The sequence below is a fragment of the Cyprinodon tularosa genome, unplaced genomic scaffold (assembly GCF_016077235.1).
Source record: "Cyprinodon tularosa strain WSP-4 unplaced genomic scaffold, ASM1607723v1 ctg603, whole genome shotgun sequence".
Lineage (NCBI taxonomy): Eukaryota > Metazoa > Chordata > Actinopteri > Cyprinodontiformes > Cyprinodontidae > Cyprinodon > Cyprinodon tularosa.
Window position 1 is genome coordinate 250,295 of NW_024039345.1, and position 12,806 is coordinate 263,100.

Consider the following 12,806-nt stretch of genomic DNA (forward strand, 5'->3'; position numbering starts at 1 on the left):
TCCAATCACACAGACCTGAGGAGGATACCTGTTAATGTGCCCGATGGCAGTGTTGATGGTGACGCGTGGACCTCCATCCTCAGAACGCAGGACATACGGAGGGAGGAGGTTATCATCATCCATACTCTGCTCCGCTTCAAACTCTCCAACCTCCACGGATTTAGAGCATTTATTCCTCAGGATCTGCTCAGAGGAAAGTCGCAGCACCATGAAGTTTTCCTGTCCTTTTCCTCCATCAGATGATATTCCTCACTTTAGAAAACAAAAATATACCTTCTCGATGGCCTTGTAGGTGGTCAGATCTTCTTCGAAGCTCTTGGTCCGCTCAGAATCAGCCAACATGATGTAGTTGGAGACGGGGGCCCGGGCTCTACCCTTGGACTGAACATAGGACCTGTACTCTGTGGGCAGGTCGAAGCGGACCACCAGGTTGCACTTTGGAATATCTACACCTTCTTCCACGATGCTGGTGGCAATCAGCAGGTTGGTCTCATGAGCCCTGAACTTTCGGAGAACCTGCGAGGAGAAGATGGACTAACTCAGCCGTCCTGTCACAGCTGTACACGGTCCAACAAAGGAAAAGTTGTTCACCTCCTCCTGCTTCCTGAACTCCACCTCCATCTGCTTGTTCCTCAGCTGGTTCTTGCCGATGCTGTGGCCGGTGATGAAGTTGCTGCTGATGTAGGCCAGCTCTGGGTCCTGCTTCCCTGCTTCTTTGATCAGACTAAAAAACAAATAGTGGTAAACCTGGAAGCTCATTGACTGCTTTTATCAGCTGATCATGTGAACTAAAACTACTCTTCTCAATAAGTAAGAAGGAAATAAAGAAAATTCTTGGAGAATATCAGATCTGGATCATCATACCGGTTCAGAACCACAGCTGTGTAGCGCCTCTCCACAAAGATGATCCCGCACAGGATGTTGGTGAACGGAGAAGGAAAGTTAGCCTCGGGCCTTTCTTTGGCCTCCACCTCCTCGTCCTCGTCTTCGTCCTCCGAGTCGCTCCACGATACGTAGTTGTCCTGGTTGCGGTTGTTGTACCACTCAACGCTCTCGAACTGCTGTCGCTCCAGTGGCTTATACTCATGCAGGATCTCCAGCAGCCGCAGGACCTTCGGCGTGACGAACTTCAGGTCCAGGGAGGCGGGGGAGAAGTGCTCCTCGCAGAGAGCGTGCACCTTACGCAGGATGGTGTCGGTAAAGAGCAGGAACTTTCTATTGAGTTCTTCCTGCTCGTGTTTGATGTACTTCTGCAGCTCCCGCACCATTATACCCGCAGCCTTATCTGCACACCAGGGACCAAGAACCAGCAGCACAGCCCGGCAATCGCTCAGGATCTACAGCAAGATGAGGGAATCAGATGAAACACTCAGGAGCCATTTTAACAGTCTTTATTTCCAATATAAATCTGCATGTTTGTGTGATTCACACCTGTTTGGATATAAAGGTGGGATCTCTGTCCTCCCTGGAAACATGGATGTTACAGTCGTTGAGGAAGAGGAGAGCTTCATCCAGCTCTGCCTGCAAACGGGATGAAAGGCCGCTCTTGTCCACGTAGGGACCACAGTCCAGCACCACCTCCCTCGGCTGAGAGGTGTACCTGAAACATGCAGCCATTGTTACTGCGACAGAAACCAGAGCAAGAGAGGTTCCAATTCACCAATATTTTACCAGTCTCCTCCTAAAGCAGTAAATGCACCAGATGCGTTACATCTCGTATCTTCATGAGATGCGTGTCACAGCTTCCCATTTTAGACAGTTACATTGTTTACACAACACTGTTCCTAATTTAGGTCGAGATTCTAATTTAAGGGGCATATACGCTCCTGTTTGGCAAAAAAAAAAAAAAAAACATCTGATGGCAAAAGTTCCTCTTACAAAGACCTCATCAACCAGAAGACAGAATGCTGAGGTGAGCGTTCTCCTTGGTGATCTATAAAATAATATACAAAACATAAACTTACTAAAGTAATTAGGGCTGTAACAGATGCTGGCCCTAATCAATATAAAGGGCCGTATGTAGTGGTAATGTCGATTTAACTGAGTGTCTGAACTTCAAGTGGATAAAAAAATAGTGTACTCGAAATTTCCCACAATGCACCTTGAGAAGTAGTGATCATCCATAGTAACTAGACGAGCAGATATATCCCCGAAAGCTTCAAGAAGAGCTCCCTTTTTGCAAAGCATTATGGGATTTTTTTGTCATGGCTGTCGCTACCTGACAGCGGTGACAAATAAAGTTGGCGAAGGCACTGTGCGTTGGAGGCGGAGTCACGTGACCAACAGAGAGTGAATAGTAGGGATCATCTGTCCAAAGGGTGGGGTAACTGAGTTCACTATAAAGTCCACCATAGTCACCACTCTATATATTGATTAAAGGATTAAGGGGTTAAGGTGGACGTTCAGACACAGCCTAGATGTCCCAGTTTGTACGGGATAGTTTAGATTTTTTGTCTTTTAAAAATGTCTCCCCTGCCGCCCACAAACTAAAGCAGGTTCCCCCATTTGAGCGGGACAAATTCTTTTTTTTAAAGGTCAAATATATTGACATGCACCTTTTCCTAAATGCGATATCCCCTTGTCCCACATTATGGCTAAAAACACACAAATGACATATATATTTAACAATTATTTAACTGAATTCACAAACTTTGTTTTAACAGGGAACAAAACAAATCAGTTTTAAAGCCACAACATAACCAGTATTTTTTGCAGTTATTTTTCTATGTATCGTTTTCTTAACACGTTGGATTTGGTGATAAGTAGAGGCGTTGTAGAGACAAGGGTGGAACAAAACTGAGAAACACCGGCTGTTTCTCGGTAACTCGATTTTTACGCTTTGTGTTTCGGGCTTCGCATGTGTGACTCCACTGCCTTAATTCCCATCGTTCCGAGCTTGAACGACTTCTTGCACAAAATACAGGTGCTGGTCATAAAATTAGAATATCATGAAAAAGTAGATTGATTTCAGTAATTCCATTTAAAAAGTGAAACTTGTATATTATATTCATACATTACATACAAACTCATATATTTCAGATGTTTATTTTGTTTAATTTTGATGATTACAAATGACAACAAATGAAAATCTCAAATTCATCATATCAGAAAATTAGAATATTGTGAAAAGGTTCAAAATTGATGGCCCCTGGTGCCACACTCTAATCAGCTAATTAACTCAAACCACCTGCAAAAGCCTTTAAATGGTCTTTCAGTCTAGTTCTATAGGCTACACAATCATGGGGAAGACTGCTGACTTGACAGTTGTCCAAAAGACGACCATCGACACCTTGCACAAGGAGGGCAAGACACAAAAGGTCATCGCTAAAGAGGCTGGCTGTTCACAGAGCTCAGTGTCCAAGCACATTAATAGAGAGGCGAAGGGAAGGAAAAGATGTGGTCGAAAAAAGTGTACAAGCAAGAGAGATAACCGCACCCTGGAGAGGATTGTGAAACAAAACCCATTCAAAAATGTGGGGGAGATTCACAAAGAGTGGACTGCAGCTGGAGTGAGTGCTTCAAGAACCACCACACACAGACGTATGAAAGACATGGATTTCTGCTGTCGCATTCCTTGTGTCAAGCCACTCTTGAACCACAGACAGCGTCAGAAGCGTCTTGCCTGGGCTAAAGGGAAACAGGACTGGACTGCTGGTGAGTGGTCCAAAGTCATGTTCTCTGATGAAAGTAAATTTTGCATTTCCTTTGGAAATCAAGGTCCCAGAGTCTGGAGGAAAAGAAGAGAGGCACTTCATCCACGTTGCTTGAAGTCCAGTGTAAAGTTTCCACAGTCAGTGATGGTTTGGGGTGCCATGTCATCTGCTGGTGTTGGTCCATTGTGTTTTCTGAGGTCCAGGGTCAACGCAGCCACATACCAGGAAGTTTTAGAGCACTTCATGCTTCCTGCAGCTGACCAACTTTTTGGAGATGCAGATTTCATTTTCCAACAGGACTTGGCACCTGCACACAGTGCCAAAGCTACCAGTACCTGGTTGAAGGACCATGGTATCCCTGTTCTTAATTGGCCAGCAAACTTTCCTGACCTTAACCCCATAGAAAATCTATGGGGTATTGTGAAGAAGAAGATGCAATACACCAGACCCAACAATTCAGAAGAGCTAAAAGCCACTATTAGAGCAACCTGGGCTATCATAACACCTGAGCAGTGCCACAGACTGATCGACTCCATGCCACGACCGCATTGCTGCAGTAATACAGGCCAAAGGAGGCCCAACTAAATACTGAGTGCTGTACATGCTCATACTTTTCATGTTCATACTTTTCAGTTGGCCAACATTTCTATAAATCCTTTGTTTTTATTGGTCTTCAGTAATATTCTAATTTTCTGATATGATGAATTTGAGATTTTCATTTGTTGTCATTTGTAATCATCAAAATTAAACAAAATAAACATCTGAAATATATGAGTTTGTATGTAATGTATGAATATAATATACAAGTTTCACTTTTTAAATGGAATTACTGAAATCAATCTACTTTTTCATGATATTCTAATTTTATGACCAGCACCTGTACACCGTGCCTCATGTATGTTCCCTGGTTTTAGCCACGGAGAAAACTCTTGGCTGGAGCCAATTTTTGTTACATTTACACTTGCTCATATTTTCCAGACAAAAAGTAAATGGTGCATCTCCCAAATGTCCCGGCCACAACAACGCTTTTATTGGTTCCCCCATCAGGACAGAACCAATAATGGCGAGCCGTTATTTCTTTTTTAAATAATACAATTTTTTTTTTAATTTTAACGTTTTATTTAGATTACAAAAATAAATTGTAATAAAAATAATCCTATTTATGATGTTTTAAAAATTAAGACCTACGAAAGACTGATTTAAGACATTTTAATACCAATTAAGGCCTTAGTTTTATTTTGAAAAATTCAATGCCTTTTATGACTTTTTAGGACCCGCGGGAACCCTGGCAAGGAAAGGTGATTCCCATCGAGCTTTGATGAACTTATTTTTAAATTTCATGCAAGGGAGTGTGACGTAAAGCAACACTGTAAAAGGGAGTCACAAAAGAAACACGTCCGTCCTGCATTGTCCCTCTTAAGCATCATAGCAGTATTTTCCTACAGATCTGTTCACCATGAAAAGTATCAATATATAACTGATTAAATTACTTCTTCTCTGCTCAGGAAAATCAGTTGCTGTGGAGCGTGCTTTGCAGCCTCTGGTGGAACTTTCTGTTTTCCAACATATGTGCGTAAGCTGCTTCGCTGCTGTATCTCTTCCAGTCTATTTCCCCCTTTAGTTTTGAACCAAGTTTCTGGTGGAGCTCCGTTTAGATTTGGTGATTCTAAGCATCAGTTTCTGATTCTGTATTGTTCAATAAATTTAAACAGTTTCTAAAGAGGCCTTATTCCTTCCTGTTAAAGGTAATAATGGATTCCCTATTGCTATAAGCTATACTACAGCCTCTTTTAGTGAAAATGAATCCCGGCTCTAATGGATCTAAATGTAATCCAATAAAACCACGTCTGTTTTTGATGTAGTTCCGTCCTTTAATCAGTAAAAGTGGTTCCTACCTGTCCAGGACCACCAAGTCGGTGGCCGTTTCAGCATTGCTTTTCAGGATTCTCTCCAGATTCTGGATCTTCTGCTCCAAATCCGACGGGTCACATTTCCCGTTGAGGATGGAAGCGGTGAGGCCCAGTATACGCGGCCCACTAGTGCACTCTTCGAAAAACTAAACACAGATTAAAAGAACAACCCATGTCAGCTCAGATGCCCGGTATGTGTGCGGCTAAAGGTTTTGGAAGCAGCCTTACTTTCATGATGTCACGGTACGGGTGCTCTGTGATTGCCAGGTGGCAATCATCAAACACCACTAGGTTGATTTTAGACAGAGGTAAGAGCCGACTCTTCAGAACATGGAGGAAGATGTTGCACATCATCACCAGCACCTGAGGAACAACATAACTGATCAGAGGACAGATTGATGGCGACTCCGAGATCTGTGTCGTCAAAAGGAGTGAAAGCAGCTTTCCATCCTTTTTAGAAAAAAGTTCTCAGGGAACCTTAGAAAAGGAGGATTGGATGCTATTAAAAAGCCTGTCAAGAATTCAAGGATTTGACCAGTTTTAATGTTTTAAATATTACTGTTAAGATTCATGCTCTAAATTTTCCTTTATTTCTAGAGGAAGTGATGTGTAAATTAGGGGTGTAAATAATAACCGTTTTGTATCGATGCATCGATCCAACAGCCGACGATCCGATGCATCGATACGTTTGCAAGAGAATCGATTCATGTTTTTTTTCCTCCGGTCTATTTTTATCCATTTGCTCCCCGTGCTGAGGTGGCGCTAAACCTATTTTGCCCTCCTACCTCGCTTCCTGGTTATACTCTTACAGCAGTGTGTTGCAGTAAGCTTAAAATACATTTTTAAATTATGTTCAATATTTAAGCGTGGTCTGTGCTACACACTGTGGGTCTAGATACGGCCGAAGCGGTGAGGAAGTGGGGGCGAGTTTAGTCCGATGACGGAGGGACATGAGGGCCAAAAAGAGCGGTGATCCAGGTGGAAAAAGGGTCCCAGCGTTCTCGCGCACCTCGCTCTTCTATTGGGTCAAACTTCACGAGTTGTTTACCGTAATTTCGGTCATAAAAACAAAACAAGCCGGTCTCCTGTCCGCGGCACTTTGGGAGAGGTGCAGCAGAGCGTCTGTGGAGGGGGCGGGGACATCAGGCGTCGAGGTATTGCATTGCACTGATTTTGTGCAGCATTTTGTGATGCAAAGCCATTCAGAATCTATAATGCAGGGGTATTATTATTTTTCAATGAATGAGGTTTTAATAGGAATAGACGGAGTGCAACTTTTCTACTTCTATTATTTGCTGTTGTTTCTAAAAATGCATAACGATATTACATTGCATTGATGTATTTCAAATTTGAAACATTGTCTAGCATGTAAGGAGTAAAAAAAAAAAAAAAAAAAAAGTAGATAATCAAAATAAGTGGTCCTCCTAACTGTCAATCATTCTGTGGATATGTTTACAGTACATAAGGCCGTCTTACGTGCTCGTCCCCATTTTCACTTATGAGTGAGTCTTACATAGTGGAAAATTTCAAATCTTTTGGAAAGTAAGCCTGTATGAGCGATGCACACAGCAACTTGTAAACAGCTTGCACGAGGAGAAATGGGCTCGTGCAAGCTCTCTCACGCATTTAATAGCCATTCCCTCTCAGGAGCGGGTAAAGGGTTGAGCATGTGCATTTCTGTTTTATTTTTTTAGGTGGAGAGGGCGGGTCTTTTCAAAAATTTACCAAAATCCTCCACTATACCTTTAACTTTCCTCCAAGTTCAACCAAATAAAATAAACTCAGGCAGAATGATTGCTGTAGATAAATGTGTTTCCACAAACTTTAAGGATGTGTACATCTATGAAACAGGACTACCGTAAATCCTCTAATATAGGCCCGGGCCTTTATTTCACTCAAGTGCATCGCGGTCCAGGCCTTTATTGGAAAGAGGCCAGAATTAGAGACAGCCCTCTATTGCTATTTGAGCAAAACAGACTACCAGTGGAATGAATAAAAATGAGATTTTGTGTCTATTTGAACCTATAAAACACTAGGTTCATTTATTGAAAAAGTACAGTTAACATGTCTCGCTTGGTTTGAAGTAAAAAAGAAAAAAAAATCCTCCAATTCTGTTTAATCCTCCTCCTCAGTTTCCTCCTCCTCTTCATCTTTCCCTTTAATCTCCTCATCACTCGCGCTCCTCCTCCTGTTCTGCTGCGTATCTGTTCTCTTCCTCGTGCAGACGGGCAGCAGTCAGGGCCTGTCGTCCAGCAGCGCAGGGCTGTGGTACTTGTATGTTACTACAACAAGTATAATGTTGAGGTATGCCCAGAAAAAACGTTTATAGCCCCGGCCTGTATGAGAGACAGGCCATTATTTACCTCCTCTGACAGCGAGACCGGCCAATGTTAGAGTCCCGGCCGCTAATTGAATACAGGCCAATATTAGAGAATTTACGGTATTACTTTATGTTTCTTTCCTTTAGTGATTTTGTTACCTTGAAACTTTGAACATGGTAAATTGTTACTGAATATAAAAATGAAAAAAGATTCAAGATTTCTCTTTGAAGTCCCTTTTTACATCCCAAAACCCTGGCATTTATAACAGAGGATGATTAAGATCCAACATGTGCACCTGATTTGTGGATATTTCCTGACTCCATCTTTGATCCGACCAAGCTGACGCCTCCTTCCAGTCTGTGTACTCTCCCACCTGGAGGTCTGAGTGAGTCCTGACCGCTGCCGCTTGTTGAATTACAGATGACACTAAAAAATAAAAAAAATTGCCGTCAGCCAACCAGTCAGACCTTCTCTTTAGGATGAGTGGATCATGAACACCAGCTTACCTGAATTCACCAGGAAAACTGTCCTTTTGGCATTTTCCTGGTAGCTCCCTCGGATTTGGTGGGAGAGCTCTTTAGTTAGAAGTACTGCAATGAAGGTCTTCCCTGAGTCCGTGTTCAAGCAGACGATAGTGTTGCGTTCAAGAGCTGCTTCGAGAAGTTCAACCTTCAGAATCAGACATGAAGGTTAGCATTGCTGCAATGATTTCCTGGCCATATTTGAGCCAGTTAATGCAGGAAGGCAGTTAATGCGAGGAAAAAAAAAACAGAGGTCCTGCCTGATATTTCCTGGGCGTGTAGATGTTGTCATGGATGGCCTCCTGCTGCCACGGCAGACCGAAGAAGGGCCCCATGGGTGAAGTAGCAGGGGTGACGAGCTGCAGGCCTGCCATGCTTCACTAAGCTGAGCTGGAGGTGGAGGTGAAGGGGGTGCGCTCCTCCAGACGTCCACTTAACTCATTTCCTCTTTTTCTCTTTACTGAAGATTACTGATAGAAGAGTTAAAAAAAACACTGATGAATCAACGGCTAACAGAAAATCTACATCCTGATGAGTCCAGGACGCGAGCCAGAGGTCGAGCAGCTCCATCATGAAAAATACTCACAGGTATCAGCTGAGTTTGTCGATGAGAAGAGAACGTTTAATGTGGACTTCATGATAACATTTCTGTTCATCGACTCCCGCTGCTTTTCTTCATTTAGGTAGAAACCGACCTAACAGAAGCAGAGAGCACAGCTGTGGTAACACACTCCACACACACACACTCAGATTCAGCATATGGAAGAAAGACGCTTTTTATTTAAATTAAAAAAAACAGCTCAGTTTTGTGCTTGACTTTTCAATCTTCACATTTTAGAAAGCCAAAACCTACTGATAAAAGATTGTAGCCAACTCCAAAATATCTCATTTAAACCTAGAAGATATAATATAGGCGTTCAAAGTATCTTCACCAGTCGCGCTTCTTCAGTGATCATACGTTTTCTCAATCTACTTGAGGTTTTATCAATTTAAATGGCCCTCAAAAGAAAGAAAAAATGTAGTACAAGATTAAGCTCAACTGGAATTAAAAATGATTTAGTGACAAAACAGGAAGTTAAAGAAGTCTTTTTTGATTAAGTCTGTCAGCCGAAAACTAAAATACTGAATAGTTATATTTTAAATATAGATCAATAAATGAAAATCACTAGACTTATTGGCATAGAAGTCATATACTTAACAAAATGAAAGAATATATATATATATATTTTTTTTTATCCACGTTCAACCTTATTTTCCATGTATATTTATCTAGAGCTATAAAATCTTTTTCAGGGCAGTAGAGGAACCCTGCAGCCTGAGCTACAGCGCCCATATTAGGGGTGTAAATAATAATCGTTTTGTACCGATGCATCGATCCAACAGCTGACGATCCAATGCATCGACACGTCTGCAAGAGTATCAGTTCATGCTTTTTTTCTTCCTCTTGTCTATTTTTATCCATTTGCTCCTAGACATAATTCAGACTCCCGTGCTGCAGTGGCGCTAAACCTATTTTGCCCTCCTAGCTCGCTTCCTTTAGCCACTACCCTCTTTCCGCATGCACACACACAGTCGCGTAAACTGTAGGCAAGACAGACATGGTGGAGATAGCGGAGGTGAAAGAAGAGGTAGGCAAGACAGACGTGGAGGATGAAAAAGATGATGATGTATTTTTGAGTATCGAAAATAATCTAATTGTTTGGTCAGGAAATCGATACTGAATCGAATCGCCATGATGGGTGTTATTTACACCCCTAGCCCATATTGAGGAGTGTTATTGTCATCCTAGTTAAGCTAAGCAGAGGCGGGTTCACTGATCGGGAAAAGAATTTTATATTTTAAGAAAAAGTAGCAACTCAGGGAAGACGGAGTAGAAAAATCATCGGATTTTTCTGTGCATTTCCAAACCAAACAGCTCACCTGTCAGCATGAGTCATACGGTAGCAGTCCAACTGAATCCTGTAGCTCTGCACAAACTGCAAAAAACAGAGAAGTAAACGTAGGAAGCACACTTTATTTCCCTCTTGAAAACCTATTATAACCTTTTATAGACAAATCGCAACAAAAACACTAACAGTTAGGAACATAAGAGCACAGCTGTTAGACCGACCTGCTCTCAGGGGTTCTGGAAGCTTGTGCAGAACGAGACTATTTCTGTTCTGTCGGTTAATTATTTACAGGCTGTTTTATGTAATGATGAGGATCAGCAGCCAGATTTCAGCATTGCTGCACCCTGTGACACAATGACTGTTTTTCTGAATCTGACTTTTATTTATCTAAGTGCATCAGACAAACTCTCCTAGAGCGACCCTGAAGATCAGCATGGTTCGGGTGTGTAGCTGAGTATTCTGACTGAATCTTGTTCGAACAAATGTTGAACCCTGAATGCAACAACACCCATTTCAACCGTAATAAGTCCAAAAATTTCACAAATAAATTTGAAAACCCATAAGCACATCAGTTCTGTTGCTTCAGACTGAAAAAATCTTGGAAGAAAAAAACAAAACTAGGCCGTGACTGAACCCCTAGCAGCACCTGCATTAAAAAATAAAAAATAAAAAACTTTTTTTATATGTTTACACAAGATTTTGTATAATCTTATCTAGAATGCATCTACATTTTAAGTGCAAACCTGACAAATAAAGCGGAATTTGATTAATGAAACACAGAGGAAGACAATGACTCAAACAGAAACAATCGGAGTTAAAAAAAAAAAAAAAAAAAGGAGCTTCTGGAACAGGAATCCCCAAAGTCAGTCCTTGAGGGCCACTGTCCTGCAGATTGTAGAGTTTTCCCTGCTTCAGCACAGATGATTTACACTGATAGTTGATTAACACGCTTTTGCTGAACTGCAATCATTAGAATCAGCTATGCTAAAGCAGAGAAACCTCTAAAACCTGTAAGACAACAGCCCTTCCAGGGACTGACTTTGGGAATGCCTGATCTAGATGGAACCTAGAAACCTACAGAAATCAATAAAAGCTTCATCTGCAGGTAAAGAAGCTCAAACGTTGGATTTATCATTATATCTCTGTTTCAACCATTATTGCAATAAAATAATATATAATAACGATGCAGCAAACAAGCACCTGCTAATTATCAATATCCGGTTTTCTTTTAGTCCTGATCAGCAAAATCTGATCTTATTTGGTACCAATTTTATTCTAAAATATAAAGATGTATGGAGAGGTTGTTTTTTTTTTTTTTTGGTAAACACCACTTAACAGCTGGACTAAAAAAATATAATGAACTACAACAAAATCTCCATTGTTACATGAGATCTATGCCCTTTTCCCAAATCCATAAAAAACATCTTAAAGCATATTTTTTTTTTTTTGATGAATGCAGCAGAAATAGTGTGAGGCAAGGAAAACAAAGCTTTTTGCTGGCATCAGTACATCTTCATCAACAGGAGGACTGTTATGGCTGAAGAATAGAACCATGCGCCTCTATATGAGGAATTACAGCAGCTTTATGGCTGAAACAAACTTTGCATTCATTGCAGGAAACTGGATCAGTGTGGAAAAAATGTAGCTGATCTAAGAGTTGCAGCTGAATCTAAGTAAACTTCCAGGCCATGTTTGGAAAGCACTGATTATTGATCACTGACAGATCTGATGGGATTAATGGTTGAGTCCATTTTCACCTGCTGAGCCCTTGTGTTTACCTGCTGACATCACCTATTAGACACCTATATAGCTGCTGACGTCCCCTATTAGACACCAAATGATGTTCAGGCACAAATAAACAGCTTTATATCTTGGGCTAAAATCACAGAGTTTGGATTGGAAGCCAAGGTTAAGGGCCGAACCTAAAGTAGCCCCATGAGCCCCTGATCCGAACCAATCTAGGCGTCCTTGGCAAAACCTGGAACAGAACCAGGAACCGTCAATCGATTTGGTACCTTCTACAGAGGCTTTTAGCCGAATCAGAACCGGAACTCTGGTCAGCCGAACCCAGTATCAAACTGTTAGCATTGCTAACGTGATTAAATCTCTTAACCCGGTTCTGGTCTGATCCGGTTCGTGTAGGTGTTTTTGTTTCACCGAACTGACAGGATTGGACCAGAAACCTGGCCCCGAATCCCGCAGCATGGGGACGACCCCGCACCGCCACGCTCTTCCATCATCATCATCTTCATCATCCTCATGTCAGCGGGCTAACAGCTAGCAGGGCCGCTATGAAGTACGGGATATTCCAAAAACAACGAACAGACATTCAGAAACTCACCCGTGGAGTTAATTCCTTCTGATTGTCCCGAATAAAAATATCTAAAGCGCCTCCGTGGATATCTCCGCTTCCACCAAGGCTCGTTGTCCCGGTTTGTGGCTAATCGTCCACGGGGGACCACTTCCGTTACCTGGGCCTCAGCTACGCTAAATAATCTACGCTGTCTGCGCA

General features: G+C 41.9%; 1 protein-coding gene across 2 annotated transcripts in view; it reads right to left on the reverse strand.

The window, feature by feature from the left end:
* dicer1 (dicer 1, ribonuclease type III) overlaps positions 1-12,806 on the reverse strand; it is a 29,440-nt gene extending 16,634 nt beyond the window's left edge. The window contains exons 1-13 of one of the 2 annotated variants that reach the window (XM_038307212.1): positions 12,636-12,805; positions 10,326-10,381; positions 8,992-9,100; positions 8,666-8,875; positions 8,391-8,553; positions 8,180-8,310; positions 5,792-5,926; positions 5,549-5,709; positions 1,432-1,600; positions 865-1,337; positions 592-724; positions 274-516; positions 29-183 (exon numbers count right to left, since the gene is read on the reverse strand). In XM_038307212.1, coding sequence (XP_038163140.1) covers positions 29-183; positions 274-516; positions 592-724; positions 865-1,337; positions 1,432-1,600; positions 5,549-5,709; positions 5,792-5,926; positions 8,180-8,310; positions 8,391-8,553; positions 8,666-8,779 — 1,877 coding nt within the window. In that variant the 5' untranslated portion in view covers positions 8,780-8,875; positions 8,992-9,100; positions 10,326-10,381; positions 12,636-12,805. Of the gene's footprint in view, positions 1-28; positions 184-273; positions 517-591; positions 725-864; positions 1,338-1,431; positions 1,601-5,548; positions 5,710-5,791; positions 5,927-8,179; positions 8,311-8,390; positions 8,554-8,665; positions 8,876-8,991; positions 9,101-10,325; positions 10,382-12,635 lie in introns of both variants that reach the window. The other variant, XM_038307211.1, reaches the window with a different exon arrangement.